This window comes from Bos javanicus, unplaced genomic scaffold (assembly GCF_032452875.1).
Source record: "Bos javanicus breed banteng unplaced genomic scaffold, ARS-OSU_banteng_1.0 tig00000403_1, whole genome shotgun sequence".
Taxonomy (NCBI): domain Eukaryota; kingdom Metazoa; phylum Chordata; class Mammalia; order Artiodactyla; family Bovidae; genus Bos; species Bos javanicus.
The window spans coordinates 245,923-264,214 of record NW_026893843.1 but is presented as its reverse complement, the minus strand read 5'-3'; the positions used below and the strand labels follow the sequence as shown (position 1 = coordinate 264,214).

General features: G+C 39.9%; 1 protein-coding gene across 1 annotated transcript in view; it reads right to left on the bottom strand.

The window, feature by feature from the left end:
* Window positions 1-18,292, bottom strand: part of LOC133244019 (fatty acid desaturase 2-like protein FADS2B) — a 46,009-nt gene that overhangs the window by 10,017 nt on the left and 17,700 nt on the right. The window contains exons 3-5 of the mRNA XM_061410692.1: window positions 12,992-13,189; window positions 10,774-10,875; window positions 2,782-2,907 (exon numbers count right to left, since the gene is read on the bottom strand). Coding sequence (XP_061266676.1) covers window positions 2,782-2,907; window positions 10,774-10,875; window positions 12,992-13,189 — 426 coding nt within the window. The remainder of the gene's footprint in view (window positions 1-2,781; window positions 2,908-10,773; window positions 10,876-12,991; window positions 13,190-18,292) is intronic.

Genomic DNA, 18,292 nt, shown 5'->3' with positions numbered 1-18,292 from the left:
GTGTGTGTCTCTGTGTGTGTGCGCACACCTGTGTGTCTCTGTGTGTGTGCAGGTGTGTCTCTGTGTGTTTGCACGTGAGTGTGTGTGTGCTTGCATGTGTGTCTATGTGTGTGCATGTGTGTCTGTGTGTATGCACATATGTTTGTGTGTGTGTCTCTGTGCATGTGTGTGTCTGTGTGCATGTGCACATGTGTGTGTGCATGTGTGTGTGTGTGTGTGTGTGTGTGTGTGTGTGTAGAGTCTCTATGGAAAGAGCCATCTGGTCAGAGTTCATTTACTGTCAAACTGAAGGCACTGAGGAACCAGAACTGAAGGGAAAGGAAATATTGTGGTGCTTTTTTCTTTATTTAAATGTGGGCAATTCTTGCAGGGATGGTTTATTCCATTTGATTTCAGGGATTGTGATAGTTTATTATTATTCCCATGGGAGCCATTTTGAAATTTTTGCCCTGGTGTGGAATGGAATGGTGATGGAGGAGAAATATTTCTGATAAGTTTTCAATGTCTTCTCCAACCTATGTGCTTAGAATTCTGCTTGAAGCTCAGTCTGCTTGTATCCATTCATCCATTTAACAGATATTTGTTGAATGGTTATGTAATAAAACACATAGTCATAACCTCTAGTATCTACTTCATCTTTCATCCTCTAATTCCATCGTGGATCTCATGCTGTGATTTACTCATTTTAAGGCTTGATAATATATAATCTTACCACCGGGAATTTAAATCATTTTCTAGGGGGTCTTCTTAGTTAATTTAGTCAGTGGCCAAATGCACAAAGGCAGCAAAGATCTTGAAAGGAGGCATAGAAGTAATGGTTTATCTCTATAACCTAAGAGACACTTAATAAATGTTTAGTTGAAGGAATTAATGAAAGAATGATAATTCAAATCTCCTCTATAATTTTACCTTATGTTCAGTCAGTTAAAACACTGTGAGCTGTGTTTAATTTTTTGCTTTTCCCATTCTTTTGATACTTTCCCTTCTATATATTTCTTCTGTTATTTGGATATTAGACTTGACCCTTGTTCCTCTTAATATCATAAATAAAAATAAATGTCATGGTGATAAAGTAATGATAGTTATTTGCAGTTACTCCCAAGCTTCTGGATATTTAAGTGGTAGGAAACTTGAAAGAGGGAGTCAGTGGGAAACTTTGGAGAGTTGGCAAATGTAGGTGAAGGACTGATTTTTGAGTATGGCTCCAAAGGAGAAGTCTAACTTTTCCAGAGTATGAGCACAGGACCTGGCCCTAGATGATTAAATTAATATTCATTAAATGAATGAATGAAGAAAGTGGTAGAAAGACTGACAGTAAAATGGGAAGAACAGAAACATTTAGGGCTTATCAGAATTAGTTTTGTTGCAAAACAACTAAATTTAGAGATTAAATGATTGTAAGTAATGTGGTGTGCATTGGCTTTAAAATTATAGTAAACAGAAACCTAAGGCTCAAAGGATATGTCTCTCGAATGATGGAGAAGTGATGGTGTCTCCATCCTCTGTGAAGAGGCAGAGTGTGAACTGGATACAGTTTTACAGAAGGGGCTTCTTGAGGGGGCCAGGCTGCCTCATGAACTCCAGGGAGACAAGTCTCCATTGCTGTGAGGGACTGAGGAGAGAAGTCAAAATGTCATAAGTTTAGTGATCAGCCGAGGAGTTCACAGGGATTCCCTGGTAAAGTCTGTAAAGACTGTAAAGTCTGCCTGCAATGTGAGAGACCCAGGTTGGATCCCCGGAGAAGGAAATGACAACCCACTCCAGTATTCTTGCCTGGAAAATCCCATGGGTGGAGGAGCCTGGGGGGCTACAGTCCATAGGGTCACAAAGAGTCAGACACGACTGAATGACTTCACTTTAGGAGTCTGCAAACTTCAGAGAGCTCTGACTTGTTTGTGGAGTCATTGTGAAGGACAACTGACTGAAGACTACAGTCAAGGTTTCTTTCTTTCTTTTATTTTCTTTAAATCTTGGCAGGAGACTTTTCTCTAATTGGAAGAAGGTTGTCTTCCCAAACTGGGAAAACCTATTTTAAGAAAGTTGCACAATTCTGGTTACCACAAATTCCCCGCAGCAACTGACCAAGCTACACTCCCTTGTTTTTAGAAAGCTCCTAAATTCTTCCAGAAGGAGATAAAGCCTCTTCCTAAGCACTTAATTCTCAGGATCCATCATTTACTCTTAAGCAAAGATACCTTTATCTGGTTATCCTTATGCCTTCTATCTTGAAAGCAGACTATAAACATCTTGGTAATAATCTTTACATGCTGGTTTTTAAGCTGAGGTTTAAGAAAGTCAACAGCTGAGACATCCTGGAGTTTACCTTCCTTTTTCTTTTCCTTAAGAAGTCTGAATTAGAGGTGAGGTCCTGTGTATTATGAGGCATTTGAACTGAGTTTCATGTATAAATGAACCAAAATGAACCTAAACTAAAAATAACAGCTTAGTTTCTTCCAACAGTTAGAATTAGTTGACATAAGTAAATATGTAGATGTTTCATGATTTAGCACTTGTTGAATGTACTGCCCTGCTTTCTATGAGTGATTTAGCCTGAATGACTTTTAAGATCATGAAGTCATTCATTCCACATTTTCTTCTTTTCTTACAACACCAGATTCATTTTTTTTTAATTTATATCCTGGACTTAAAAGAAGAAGAGATGCTCTGAAAACATGCTTGAAACCAGAATCTCCAGCCTGATCTCCTCAAAACAAAGGTGTAGACCTTTCCAAGAACCACTTCCTGAAACATTTCTTTAGTGCTTAGGATTTCTGAATATACCTTGACAGGTTGTAAATCTCCAATAACAAAAAATGGGCCTACGTCAATATCTGGGTCTTTGGAGTAGATATTTGGTTTTACATGGTGTTGGAAGTGCCGATTATTCCACCATTTTGCAGATATGCCCTGAGGAGAAAAGAACATTCATTAGCTGCAACATTTGTCTCCTGAAATATCTTTCATTATCAGAGTTTTCCAAAACTAAAGAAAATCAACCCTGAATATTCATTGGAAGGACTGATGCTGAAGCTGAAGCTCCAGTACTGACCACCACTGATGTGAAGAGCCAACTCACTGGAAAAGACCCTGATGCTGGGAAAGACAGAGGGCAGGAAGAAAAAGGGATGACAGAGGATGAGATAGTTGGATGATATCACCGATTCAATGGACATGAATCTGAACAAACTTTATGAGCTGGTGATGGACAGGGAAGACTTGTGTGCTGTGTTTATGGGGTCACAATGAGTCGGACATGACTAGCGCCTGAATAGTAACAATCCGAGTTTTCTGCCTACATCTCCAAAGTTTAATTAGGATATGGATTCCTGGAACATGCAGCACCCCCTCATTCCTGGGTCACAGAATGATTCATTGCCTAGAGGCTCTAAAAGCTTACCAGCAAATAATTATCTTACCCAGGAACACAAATTCCAGGTTAAAACAACTCCTGATAATGAAGAAGAATAAAAACCATTGAAATGAAATGTTTTTCCATCTTTTTTTTTTGTCCTCCTTTTAAAAAGAAACTTGAACTAGGTAGAGCAGAGACTGTACTTCTTATTTTATAAATAAAGAAATTTCAGCTCTAAAACTAATTAGTTCTGGGGGGAAAATGGCCCCAGGTTTCCTACTTCAATGAATATTTTAAAGAGTCATGGATCTGAAGTCATCTCCTATGGGGGCTTGCTTCTGATCATCACATGTTCAAGTTTCAATGATCTCATTAAATATAAAAGAACAAAAGTATTTCAGTTGATGCTGAACTCATGTCATCTCTGATTAAGTTGTTTGGGACTTTTTTCTCTTTCAGTGAAAATCTGAAGGTTTTAACAGAGAATAGGATTTGTAAGCATATCAACTTAATTGCATCCACTGGATGTATAAACACATCTGTGGTTTGGGAAAATTATGTACCCTTTGATGTTCAGTTTCATCTTCAGTAAATATAATTTAATGACATTTGCCTGCATAGGTTGTTTAAGGAGACATGAGTTGCTGTATGCAGAATGCGGGCATATTGAGATATTAAATTTTTCTTCCCTTCCCATATTACGTTAATCATTTATAGAAGAATAAGCAATCAGATCAGATAGTCACTCAGTCATGTCCGACTCTTTGCGACCCCATGAATCTCAGCACGCCAGGCCTCCCTGTCCATCACCAACTCCCAGAGTTCACTCAGACTCACATTCATCGAGTCAGTGATGCCATCCAGCCATCTCATCCTCTGTCGTCCCCTTCTCCTCCTGCCCCCAATCCCTCCCAGCATTAGAGTCTTTTCCAATGAGTCAACTCTTCGCATGAAATGGTCAAAGTACTGGAGTTTCAGCTTTAGCATCATTCCTCCCAAAGAAATCCCAGGGCTGATCTCCTTCAGAATGAACTGGTTGGATCTCCTTGCAGTCCAAGGGACTCTCAAGTGTCTTCTCCAACACCACAGTTCAAAAGCATCAATTCTTCGGTTCTCAGCCTTCTTCACAGTCCAACTCTCACATCCATACCTGACCACAGGAAAAACCATAGCCTTGACTAGACGAACCTTTGTTGGCAAAGTAATGTCTCTGCTTTTGAATATGCCACCTAGGTTGGTCATAATTTTCTTTCAAGGAGTAAGTGTATTTTAATTTCATGGCTGCAGTCACCATCTGTAGTGATTATGGAGCCGAGAAAAATAAAGTCTGACACTGTTTCCACTGTTTCCCCATCTATTTCCCATGAAGTGGTGGGATCGGATTCCATGATCTTCGTTTTCTGAATGTTGAGCTTTAAGCAAACTTTTTCACTCTCCACTTTCACTTTCATCAAGAGGCTTTTTAGTTCCTCTTCACTTTCTGCCATAAGGGTGGTGTCATCTGCATATCTGAGGTTATTGATATTTCTCCCAGCAATCTTAATTCCAGCTTATGTTTCTTCCAGTCCAGCGTTTCTCATGATGTACTCTGCATATAACTTAAATAAACAGGGTGACAATATACAGCCTTGACGTACTTCTTTTCCTATTTGGAACCAGTCTGTTGTTACATGTCCAGTTCTAACTGTTGCTTCCTGACCTGCATACAAATTTCTCAAGAGGCAGATCAGGTTGTGTGGTATTCCCATCTCTTTCAGAATTTTCCACAGTTTATTGTGATCCACATAGTCAAAGGCTTTGGCATAGTCAATAAAGCAGAAATAGATGTTTTTCTGGAACTCTCTTGCTTTTTCTATGATCCAGCTGATGTTGGCAATTTGATCTCTGGTTCCTCTGCCTTTTCTAAAACCAGCTTGAATATCAGGAAGTTCACTGTTCACATATTGCTGAAGCCTGGCTTGGAGAATTTTGAGAATTACTTTACTAGCGTGTGAGATGAGTGCAATTGTGCAGTAGTTTGAGCATTCTTTGGCATTGCCTTTCTTTGGGATTGGAATGAGAACTGATCTTTTCCAGTTCTGTGGCCACTGCTGAGTTTTCCAAATTTGCTGGCATATTGAGTGCAGCACTTTCACAGCATCATCTTTCAGGATTTGGAATAGCTCAACTGGAATTCTATCACCTCCACTAGCTTTGTGCATAGTGATGCTTTCTAAGGCCCACTTGACTTCACATTCCAGGATGTCTGGTTCTAGGTGAGTGATCACACCATTGTGATTATCTGGGTCATGAAGATCTTTTTTGTACAGTTCTTCTGTGTATTCTTGGTATCTCTTCTTAATATCTTCTGCTTCTGTTAGGTCCATACCATTTCTGTCCTTTATCGAGCCCATCTTTGCATGAAAGGTTCCTTTGGTATCTCTGATTTTCTTGAAGAGATCCCTAGTCTTTCCCATTCTGTTGTTTTCCTCTATTTCTTTGTATTGATCGCTGAAGAAGGCTTTCTTATCTCTTCTTGCTATGCTTTGGAACTCTGCATTCAGATGTTTATATCTTTCCTTTTCTCCTTTGCTTTTTTCTTCTCTTCTTTTCTCAGCTATTTGTAAGGCCTCCTCAGACAGCCATTTTGCTTTTTTGCATTTCTTTTCCATGGGGATGGTCTTGATCCCTGTCTCCCATACAATGTCATGAACCTCATTCCATAGTTCATCAGGCACTCTATCTATCAGATCTAGGCCCTTAAATATATTTCTCACTTCCACTGTATAATCATAAGGGATTTGATATAGGTCATACCTGAATGGTCTAGTGGTTTTCCCTACTTTCTTCAATTTAAGTCTGAATTTGGCAATAAGGAGTTCATGGCCTTAGCCACAGTCAGCTCCTGGTCTTGTTTTTGCTGACTGCATAGAGCTTCTCCATCTTTGGCTGCAAAGAATATAATCAGTCTGATTTCGGTTTGACCATCTGGTGATGTCCATGTATAGAGTCTTCTCTTGTGTTGTTGGAAGAGGGTGTTTGCTATGACCAGTGCATTTTCTTGGCAAAACTCTATTAGTCTTGGTCCTTCTTCATTCCATATTCCAAAGCCAAATTTGCCTGTTACTCCAGGTGTTTCTTGACTTCCTACTTTTGCATTTCATCATCTATAATGAAAAGGACATCTTTTTTGGGTGTTAGTTCTAAAAGATGTTGTAGGTCTTCATAGAACCGTTCAACTTCAGCTTCTTCAGCATTACTGGTTGGGGCATAGACTTGGATTCCTGTTATATTGAATGGTTTGCCTTGGAAACAAACAGAGATCATTCTGTCGTTTTTGAGATTGCATCCAAGTACTGCATTTAGGACTCTTTTGTTTGACCATGATGGCTAGAGGAGCTATCCCACATTGAAGGTCAGGAAGGGCCATGGTGAGGAGATACCCCTTGTCGAAGGTAAGGAGCAATGGCTGCGCTTTGCGGGAGCAGCCGTGAAGAGATACCCCACGCCCAATGTAAGAGAAACCCAACTAAGATGGTAGGTGTTGCAAGAGGGCATCAGAGGGCAAACACACTGAAACCATACTCACAGAAAACTGGTCAATCTAATCACACTAGGACCACAGCCTTGTCTAACTCAATGAAACTAAGCCATGGGGCAACCCAAGACGGGCGGGTCATGGTGGAGAGATTTGACAGAATGTGGTCCACTGGAGAAGGGAATGGCAAACCACTTCAGTATTCTTGCCTTGAGAACCTCATGAATAGTATGAAAAGGCAAAATGATACGGTACTGAAAGAGAAACTCCCCAGGTAGTAGGTGCCCAATATGCTACTGGAGATCACTGGAGAAATAACTCCAGAAAGAATGAAGGGATGGAGCCAAAGCAAAAGCAATACCCAGCTGTCGATGTGACTGGTGATAGAAGCAAGGTCCGATGCTGTAAAGAGCAGTATTGCACAGGAACCTGGAATGTCAGGTCCATGAATCAAGGCAAATTGGAAGAGGTCAAACAAGAGATGGCAAGAGTAAATGTAGACATTCATGGAATCAGCGAACTGAAATGGACTGGAGTAGGTGAATTTAACTCAGATGACCAGAATAAGCAATAGTCATAGCTTTTACTGAATATATGACACCTCTCAAAAATTGATTAATGTGTATTTTAGATCTGCAGTGCTCAATAGAGTAGCCCTTATCTGTGCGTGGCCACTGAGCACTTAATAAGTGACCAGTCAAATTGAGGCGGGTTGTGTAAGGATATAATACATACTAGATTCAAAGCCTCAGAATGAAAAAAGAAATGTAAAATATATTAATAATTTTTATATTTCTTTCATGTTAAAATGAAAATATTTGAAATATATACAGGAATAATAAAGTTGGAAGAGGGTATTTGCTGTGACCAGTGTGTTCTCTTGGCAAAATTCTGTTGGCTTTTGCCTTGCTTCATACACCCCAAGGTCAAACTTGCCTGTTAAGCCAGGTGTCTCTTTATTTCCTACTTTTACATTCCAGTCCCCTATGATGAAAAGGACATCTTTTTTTGATTTTAGTTCTAGAAGGTCCTATAGGTCTTCACAGAACCATTCAACTTCAGCTTCTTCAGCATTACTGGTTGGGGCATAGACTTCGATTACTGTGACACTGAATGATTTGCCTTGGAAATGAACAGAAATCATTCTTTCATTTTCGAGATTGTGTCCAAGTACTGCATTTAGAACTCTTGTTGATTATGAGGGTTACTCCATTTCTTCTAAGGAATTTCTGCCCACAGTAGTAGATATAATGGTCATCTGAATTAAATTCGCCCAGTCTGGTCCATTTTAGTTCACTGATTCCTAAAATGTTGATGCTCCCTCTTGCCATCTTCTGTTTGACCACTCCCAATTTGCCTTGATTCATGGACCTAACATTCCAGGTTCCTATGCAATATCACTCTTTACACCATTGGATTTCATTTCCACCACCAGTCACATCCATAGTTCAGCATGTTTTCACTTAGGCTCCATCTCTGCATTCTTGCTGGAGTTATTTCTCCTCTCTTCTCCAGAAGCATATTGGTAACTACCGATCTGGGAGTTCATCTTTCAGTGTCATATCTTTTTGCCATTTCATAATGTTCATGGGGTTATCTGTTGGGGGCCAGAGTGAGGTACTCCGCCCGTGACAAAGGTCATGAGGAAGGAGGCTCGACATACGCAAAGGCGGGATCGAGCCTCAGGAGTCCCCCTGGAACTCCTCGAGCATCTACCCCCATTACCAGAGCCTGCCTACTTTACTACTTTGTGCTCTCACCTACATCTCTGACTTTACGGGGGGCTGTCCCCCACCACCTCTTTCGGAGAAGGAGTTAACCTAGAGCTCCAGTTAATAATAATTCCTGGGTGTGACAAGAGTGTTTTAACCTACAAACTCCTCTGAAGGTTCTCTAGTCTGCCTGACAGGCTCATCGGGCCACATGTGATTGCTCACAGCCTCCCAACCGTGAGAGGCACGAGATGCTTTAAACCCTCTAAAAACAGGTTCTTTAGAGAAGTTAGAAAACTATAAGTATAGTGAGTGGGCTAATTAGAAATTGTGTTGATGAAGGGTTTTTCATTTGTTGAGCCAGTGTTTGTTGCTAAGTCTCCACATCCCCTGCCCTTACACACATTAATGAATATATAGAAGAAATAAGTATTAACCTTTGATATTAATCACGTTAGACCTTAGGCTAAGTAAATTCTTTCCTTAACTAAAACCCACTACACCCTCACCCTGTAGGAATGTAACTTTATTTGGGTGGCGTCTGTTTTGAGAATAATCAGCCCTGGAGAAATAAGTGTCCTGATTGACTGACCGCTGTCACAAGGAGAGGGTCGTAAATTGTCAGCAGGCCCCCTGGCCAGAAGATGATGTAAGACCCCTAAGACCTCTGTATACATTTGTATGAAGCACCTGACTTTGATAAAAGTCAGGACTGCTGACCCCGCGTGACTTTTGCATAACATCTCAGTGTATAAAAGTAGACCATGGAAAATAAAGAATGGGGATCAGTTTCTCGAAATACTGGTCTCCCCATGTCGCTCTCTCTCTCACTCTGGTTGAGTCTCCATCTGGAGCGCGGAACCCACCATGCTTACTAATTATGCCTGGGCTTCTAAGATCCGACCGGGGAGGCCTCAGTGTCTCCTCTCCTTCGGGAGAACGGAAGGACGCCTGCGGCCTACGTAAGTGGTGCAAACTTCTTGTCTTGAAGTTTTATTGGTCTCCCACGTAAACCAAGCTACTCAGCCTCTTTTCTCCACTGAATTTTCCTACTGAGCTATCCTCATCCTATTACTCTTTTTATCTTTGATAAAATATTTAAATAAATAGGTCGCCGACGCCGTCCCCGCTTCGAATACCCTGGATCAGCCGGGGCAGGACCCCGGCAGTTATCAAGGCAAGAATACTGAAATGGAGTACAAAATGAAGCAGGGCAAAGGCTAGCAGAGTTAGTTAGACTTGGATTACTGTGATTGTAAATGGTTTGCCTTGGAAATGAACAGAGATCATTCTGTCCTTTTGTTTCTCACCAAATCCTAGAACAACATAGAAAGGCTTATAACCAGTTGAAGTCCTAGATTTAGAGATGAGAACACTGAGAGCCAGAGAGAGAATCTGACTTGTTCAGGGTTTCACAGTGAGCGTTATCAGAGCCAGGGCTAAAACCCACTTTCATCAACCCTTGCACTATTATCTAGTTTCATTCCTCTAACCATCTATCCATCCATCATTCCATCCATCCATCCATTCCTTCATGCATTCCACAAATGCTTATTGAAGGCCTACTGTGTGTTAGGCACTCTGTTAGGCACTGCATTTCAGGGGTGCATAGGATAGTGTTCCTGTCCTCCTGGAGCATATTTGAGGGGGATAAGACCAACTGCCCTCGCTTTTTCCAGCAATCTGGGTTTTGCAACCCTCAACTCTTAAACAGAGCCATCTAACTTTCCGTGGTTTCTCTCTTTTGTTAAACTTTTATCTATTCTGCATATTTTCTTTTATTTATAAATCATCCTCCCAGGATTAAATGGTTTTCTGGATTCCCCTAGCCTCCCAGAAGTACATGTCCAGACCCCTTCTAAGAATATCTCTACTCATGACTTTATAGGGTATATCTCCTGAGAGATGGTTCTTTAATGGTGTACCAGGGATTGGGCCAAATAGTTTATTGGCTAAGAAAAAACAGAACTTCTTAAATAAAAATTAACCTTTTCTCCGAAACATTTAAAAATTTAATTTTAGCACATATGTTATAAAGTTATGTGTGTGTGTATATAGTCACTACATTGTTAGTATATTTACGTCTACTTGTGGGGTGTGTAGTAACATCCTTTGCTGATAAGTGTATGTAGAAACCACTGCTTAGTTAAATGACTTTCAGAATCCCATCATACTCCTGGAACATTATGTACCTTGAGATGACTCATCACAAATTTTTGCATCAGGCGGTTCCACTTGGGCTTCTTAAATATGCATAGGTGTCCTGTGTCATGCTGCAGAAATGAACCCTGAGCCTAGAAGAGATAGGGTTACTGTCAGAGAAGTTGATAAATTAAGAAGAAAGTAGTAAGTGAGCCCACTGGTAGATTTGGGAACCCATGGGAATATTGAGCGATCTCTATGTGTATCTGTCACACTTGCTGTGTTCTTTCCCGTCTCTGTGCCTTTTGGTTCTGTTAGCCGACAATACTCTTCTCTCCACTGTCAAAATCTTCCAGTGTGGAATGGAAGGAGGATGTCTTTGTAGTCAGGCTGACTAGGGCTCTAAACTGTCCTTCACCACTTTACAAGTTATACAACTCTTGGCAAGCTAGTCGGTACCTCTGAACTCAGTTCTTTGAGAAGCAGGGATTATAATATATCTTGCTCATTCAGCTGTTTTGCAGCCAAAATACATGTAAAATTCCTGATAATGCTAAGCAGTCAAATATTTGTTTCCTTTCTTGATTTCAAAAGTTGCTTTTCAAAGAATAAAGCAAGTTGACTTTTCAAGAAAAAAATGAGCAGATAAAATTTTGTAATTAACACTGATGTTAATTCTCCATGAAATCATCTCCAATTGCCTCAATTAGAATTAGATGCCTCTTTCTGCTCCAACAGCACATGCTTGTTTCTTTTCCTTCTGCTTTGTATCCTGTCTAGATATTTCAATGACCAGTTCCTCCCCTGGATGACTGTTTCCCAAGGGCAGGGTCAGGTACATTTCCCTTTGTGTCCACAATACAGTGTGGTCATAGAAGGCCATCTTCAGAGATCTGTGTTTTATTCAAAGGATTTATCAATTGCCCTACTACATGCCAGTTGCTGATTGTCATTTCTGGTAGAATACATGATCCTTCAGTTCAGTTCAGTCGCTCAGTCGTGTCCGACTCTTTGCGACCCCATGAATCTCAGCACGCCAGGCTTCCCTGTCCATCACCAACTCCAGGAGTTCACTCAAACTCATGTCCATTGAGTCAGTGATGCCATCCAGCCATCTCATCCTCTGTCGTCCCTTTCTCCTGCCCCAATCCCTCCCAGCATCAGAGTCTTTTCCAATGAGTCAACTCTTCGCATGAGGTGGCCAAAGTACTGGAGTTTCAGCTTTAGCATCATTCCCTCCAAAGAACACCCAGGGCTGATCTCCTTCAGAATGGACTGGTTGGATCTCCTTGCAATCCAAGGGACTCTCAGGAGTCTTCTCCAACACCACAGTTCAAAAGCATCAATTTTTCGGCCCTCATCCTTCTTCACATTCCAACTCTCACATCCATACATGACCACTGGAAAAACCATCCTATTATCATGTAATAATAAATAAATTCTGTTCATAGACTGGTGTATTGATAAGTATTGGTGACATGAGGCTTTTGGCTAGGGTCTCAGGTAATTTTTTTTTTTTTAAATACAGATATATAACTTCTTTTTAGTAGAATCTTTTATTATGAAACAGCATGTATAAATAGTTATACATATATATATATATATATATATATATATATATATCAGTATAAATTAATGTGGGGCTTCCTTTCTTCATGGTGGCTAAGACAGTAAAAAATCTTCCTGCAATGTGGGAGACTCAGATTTGATCCCTGGGTCAGGAAGATTCCCTGGTAAAGGGAATGGCAACCTACTCTAGTATTTTTGCCTGAAGAAATCCATGGACAGAGGAGCCAGTTACAGTTGATGGGGTCAAAAAAGGTTGGAAACAACTGAGTGATTGAAAAGGAAACAAAATAAGTTCACATATGTGCCTATAGTCTTAATAAAATCATTGAACAACCATTGAAAATGTTGGTTGGTTAATGAACGAAAGACAAAGGTGAAGATTACATGGCCTAGAACGGAACTTCAGTTACTGACATTGTGTGGATAATGTCAGGCAAAGAGCAGCAACTGTCAAGGATATTTACCACATGCCAGTCTCTGTGCTAGGTACTCTATGGAGTAACTTGTTTAGTTCTCCTCAGAATATTTCCATAAAAAATTGTTACCCCATGTTACAGATAAGAGAACTGGGGCCCAGTGGGTTTTGATAACTTAGCTTGCCAGAAAGTGCCAGGCAGCCACTGACACCAGTATAAAGAGAGAAGAAAAATTCTGAGGCTTCCCACAGAGCCACTGCCAGGGCTTAAGATACCTACTTACCTGAGCAACCGTGAGAAGAAAAGAAATGAATATTGTGATAAGCCAGCCACTGCCAAAATGCCACACTATTACCCAAGCCAGGGCCTCCAAAATCAAGACCTGGGCAAGGTGAAGGAAGAAGAACCCCAGGTTGGCATTGAACATATTCAAGGTCTCTAATGTCCTCCGCAGTTCTTGGAAATCTTCCACCAACTGGGACTGTGAGATAAGCATGCAAGAAAGGAATTAGTTCCTTCAGTGGAGAGGAAGCACAGATGAGCATAATTATTAATCTATTTTATCAATGCATGATACCTTAATTTTATGAATAGATATTTATTTATTTAATAAATATAATTAGGCATAATTTAAACAAAAAAACTAAACCTTAAAAAATTAACAAAAGCAAAATGCTTAAAACAAGTTATGATAAATTTTTTTTTTTTTTTTCCTGGAGAAGAGACAGATGAGTAGTGATTTGTAAACTGTCCTCAAATTGTTATGGTACTTATAACATACTTCTTTTTTGGGGGGTGAGGGAGGTTCAGTGAACATACACATAACTTTAACAATTCTTTTTAAAACTGATTAATTAAAAAAATTTTGATGCAGATCATTTCTTTTGAGGTCTTTATTGAATTTGTGGGAATATTGCTTTTATTTTATGTTTTTTGTTTTTTTGTTTTTTGTGTTTTTTTGGCTGTGAAGCATGTGAGATCTTGATTCCTTGACAAGGAATCAAACCTGCACCCCCTGTATTGAAAGGAGAAGTCTTAATGACTGGGCTGCCAGGGAAAACCCCTTAATTTTCTGCTTTTCAAAACAAAAAGGTTTATTGAAGTATAGTTGATTAACAATGTTGTATTGGTTTCAGGAGTACAGCAAATCATATATAGATAAATAGATATAGTTTCTTTAGATTCTATTCCATTGTAGACCATTATAAGATTATGATATATTGAATAAAGATCCCTGCCAAACAGTAGATCCTTGTTGTTTGTCTGTTTTATATGTAGAAGTGTGTAGCTATTAATAATAACTGCCTTTTTAAATCAATGTGTTTTTTGATCTCTGATTATACTTTGGGGAACTTTGCTATCTATACGAATCTGTGTTACTTTCTATGTTATCAGCTATTTAGCCTGTGCAAAAGACTCTTTTATGAAAGATAGCGTTCACTTAGATTAGCTCAAAGGATGAATTTCTTGTGAGATGCTCAGAAGCTCTACAGGAATGAGACAGGGTCTCCTGTGGTATTAGTGTGTGTGTCTGTTGGTTGAAGGAGTCCTTATTTTGAGTACATGTACTGTGCTTATGTATGTACGTCAAGTGCTAGCACAGATTTATGAACTTGCACATACTCGAGAGTCAGTAAAAGGCCTGGGAAGAAATATCTCCTTAGCTTAATAACTATAATGGGTTTGAAACTCAGACTGTTGAGAAAGTGACCAAGGTATAAGAATGAAAACTTGATTATTCAGATGTAAAAGAAAAGAGAAATTTGAAATATTAATAAAAAAGAGCTATGAACATAATCCTAGAAGCAAAAAATTCATTTCAAAATTCACTGATACAACTTTTAAATGATCCAATGCCTAGGAAATGTCTGGAAGGGCTCATCTCTAAAGACCCCATGAACATCAGAATGCTGGTGGCCACAAATAACTTTAGTAGATCACACAAGTGTGCTAGTCAACAAAAGGTTCCAAAATATAATACTTAGGTGCAAAATCAAAAATGAAAGATAATCTCTGTTCATTTCCAAGGGAAACCATTCACTAGCAGAGTAATCCAAGTCTGTGCTCTGATCACTAATGCTGAAGAAGCTGAAGTTGGATGGTTCTCTGAAGACCTACAAGACCTTCTAGAACTAACACCAAAAAAAGATGTCCTTTTCATCATCAGTTCAGTTCAGTCACTCAGTTGTGTCTGACACTTTGTGACCAAATGGACTGCTGCACGCTAGGCTTCCCTGTCAATCATCAACTCCTGGAGCTTACTTAAACTCATGTCCATTTAGGTGGTGATGCCATCCAACCATCTCATCCTTTGTCATCTCCTTCTCCTCCCACACTCAATCTATCCCAGCATTAGGGTCTTTCCAAATGAGTCAGTTCTTCACATCAGGTAGCCAAATTATTGCAGTTTTAGCTTCAGCATCAGTCCTTTCAATGAATATTCAGGACTGATCTCCTTTAGGATGGACTGGTTGTATCTCCTTGCAGTCCAAGGGACTTTCAAGAATCTTCTCCAACATCACAGTTCAAAAGCATCAATTCTTCAGTGCTTAGCTTTCTTTCATCATAGGGGATTAGAATCCAAAAGTAGGAAGTCAAAAGGTACCTGGCATAACAGGCAAGCTCGGCCTTGGAATACAAAATGAAGCTCGGCAGAGGCTAACAGAGTTTTCCCAAGAGAACACACTGGTCGTAACAAACACCCTCTTCCAACAACACAAGAAATGATTCTACACATCGACATCACCAGATGGTCAATACCGAAATCAGACTGATTATATTCTTTGCAGCCAAAGATAAAGAAGTTCTATACAGTCAGCAAAAACAAGACTGGGATCTGATTATGGCTCAGATCATGAACTCCTTATTGCCAAATTCAGACTGAAATTGAAGAAAGTAGGGGAAACCACTAGGCCATTCAGGTATGACCTAAAGTAAATCACTTGCAGTTATACAGTGGAAGTGAGAAATAGATTCAAGGGATAATATCTGATTGACAGATTGACTGAAGAACTATGGACAGAGGTTCATAACATTGTACTGGAGGTGGTGATCAAAATCATCCCCAAGGACAATAACTGCAAAATAGCAAAGTGGTGTCTGAGGAGCCCTTAAAAATAGCTGAGAAAAGAAGAGAAGTGAAAGGCAAAGCAGAAAAAGAAAGATATACCTATCTGAATGCAGAGTTCCAAAGAATAGCAAGGAGAGATAAGAAAGCCTTCCTCACTCACCAATGCAAAGAAATAGAGGAAAACAATAGAATGGGAAAGACTGGAGATCTCTTCGAGAAAATTAGAGATACCAAGGGAAAATTTCATACAAAGGTGGGCACAATAAAGGACAGAAACCATATGGACCTAACAGAAGCAGAAGATATTAAGAAGAGGTGGCAAGAATACACAGAAGAACTATACAAAAAAAGATCTTAATGAACCAGATAACCATGATGGTTTTGCAATCACTCACCTAGAGCCAGACATGCTGGAGTGTGAAGTCAAGTAGGCCTTAGGAAGCATCACTACCAACAAAGGTAGCGTAGGTGATGGAATTCCAGCTGAGCTATTTCAAATCCTAAAAGATGATGCTGTTAAAGTGCTGCATGCAATATGCCAGCAAACTTGGGAAACTCAGCAGTGGTCACAGGACCTGAAAAATCCATTTTCATCCCAATCCCAAAGAAAGGCAGTGCCAAAGGATGTTCAAATTTCTCCACAATTGCAGTCACTTCACACACTAACAAAAGAATTCTTAAAATTCTCCAACCTAGGCTTCAACAATACATGAACCAAGAACTTCCAGATGTTCAAGCTGAATTTAGAAGAGGCAGAGAAACCAGCAGTCAAATTGCTAACATCTGTTGGATCATAGAGAAAGCAAGGGAATTCCAAAAGACATCTACTTCACTCACTATGCTAAAGCCTTTGACCATGTGGATCACAGCAAACTGTGGAAAAGTCTTCAATTGCTGGGAATACCAGACCACCTTACCTGCCTCCTGAGCAACCTTTATGCAGGTCAAGAAGTAACAGAACTGGATATGGACAACTGAGTGGTTCCAAATTGGGAAAGGAGTACATCAAGGCTGTATGCTGTCACCCTGCTTATTTAACTTCTATGCAGAGTACATAATGAGAAATATTGGTCTGGATGAAGCAGAAGCTGGAATCAAGATTGCCAGGAGAAATATCAATAACCTCACATATGCAGATGACAGCACCCTTATGGCAGAAAGCCAAGAGGACCTAAAGAGCCTCTTGAAGAAGGTGAAAGAGGAGAGTGAAAAAGCTGGTTTAAAATTCAGCATTCAAAAATGTATACCTGTGGTGGATTCATTTTGATATATGGCAAAACCAATACAATATTGTAAAGTTTAAAAATAAAATTAAAAAAAAAATGAAGATCATGACAACCGGTCCCATGATTTCATGACAAATAGATGGGGTAAACAATAAAAACAGTGACAGACTTTATTTTCTTGGGCTCCAAAATCACTGCAGATTATGACTGCAGCCATGAAACTAAACCTTGCTTGCTCCTTGGAAGAAAAGCAGTGACAAAACTAGACAACATTTTAAAAAGCAGAGACATTACTTTGCCAACAAATGTCTGCCTAGTCAAAGCTATGGTTTTTCCAGTAGTAATGTATAGATTGAGCATTGGACTATAAAGTAGTCTGAGCACCTAGGAATTGATGCTTGAACTGTGTTGGAGAAGACTCTTTAGAGTCCCTTGGACTGCAAGGAGATCAAACCAGTCAATCCTAAAGGAAATCAGTCCTGAATATCCATTGCAAGGGCTGATGTTGAAGCTGAAGTTCCAATCCTTTGGCCACATAATAGGAAGAGCTGACTCACTGGAAAAGACCCTAATGCTGGGAAAGATTGAAGGTTTGAGGAAAAGGGGACAACGGAGAATGAGATGGCTGGATGGCACCACCAACTCGGTGGATGTAAGTTTGAACAAGCTCTGGGAGATGGTGAAGGACAGGGAAGCCTGGTGTGCTGCAGTCCATGAGGTCACAAAGAGTCAGACACAACCTAGCAACTGAACAACAGTTGTGTTTCCCAGCTTAGCTGATTTTACCATCACAGTCACTATACTGTTGGGGATCACTAAAGCCCAGAAGAGTGATTAATGTGAAATCCTCAGCAAGTGATGGAAGCTGGACTTTAGCCTGTACTTCCTAACATTCAGGTTTGTGCTCAAACACTAATTGTCTATATACATATCTCTGGGTAATCACAGATGCAAATTTAGAGGTTTGTAAATTACTTGTGTGGCTTTTGAGTTTATGATAATTATAGTATCTGAAGTTTATTGAACATTTTCTACATTTCAGACACTGTTCTAAACACTTTAAATGCCTTTAACTCTTTCAGTAATCTCCCAATAGCACTTATGTGGTTGCTTCTATTGTTGCTATTTTACACAGAGAGAAACTGAAACACAGATAGGTTTGGTAACTGGCCTAGACTCATATCCCACAGTCCCAAGCCCTTCAAAGCCAGGGTCTTAAGATGGATGGGCCATGGTGGAAAGTTGTGACCAAACGTGGTCAGAAGGGAATGGCAAACCACTTAAGTAT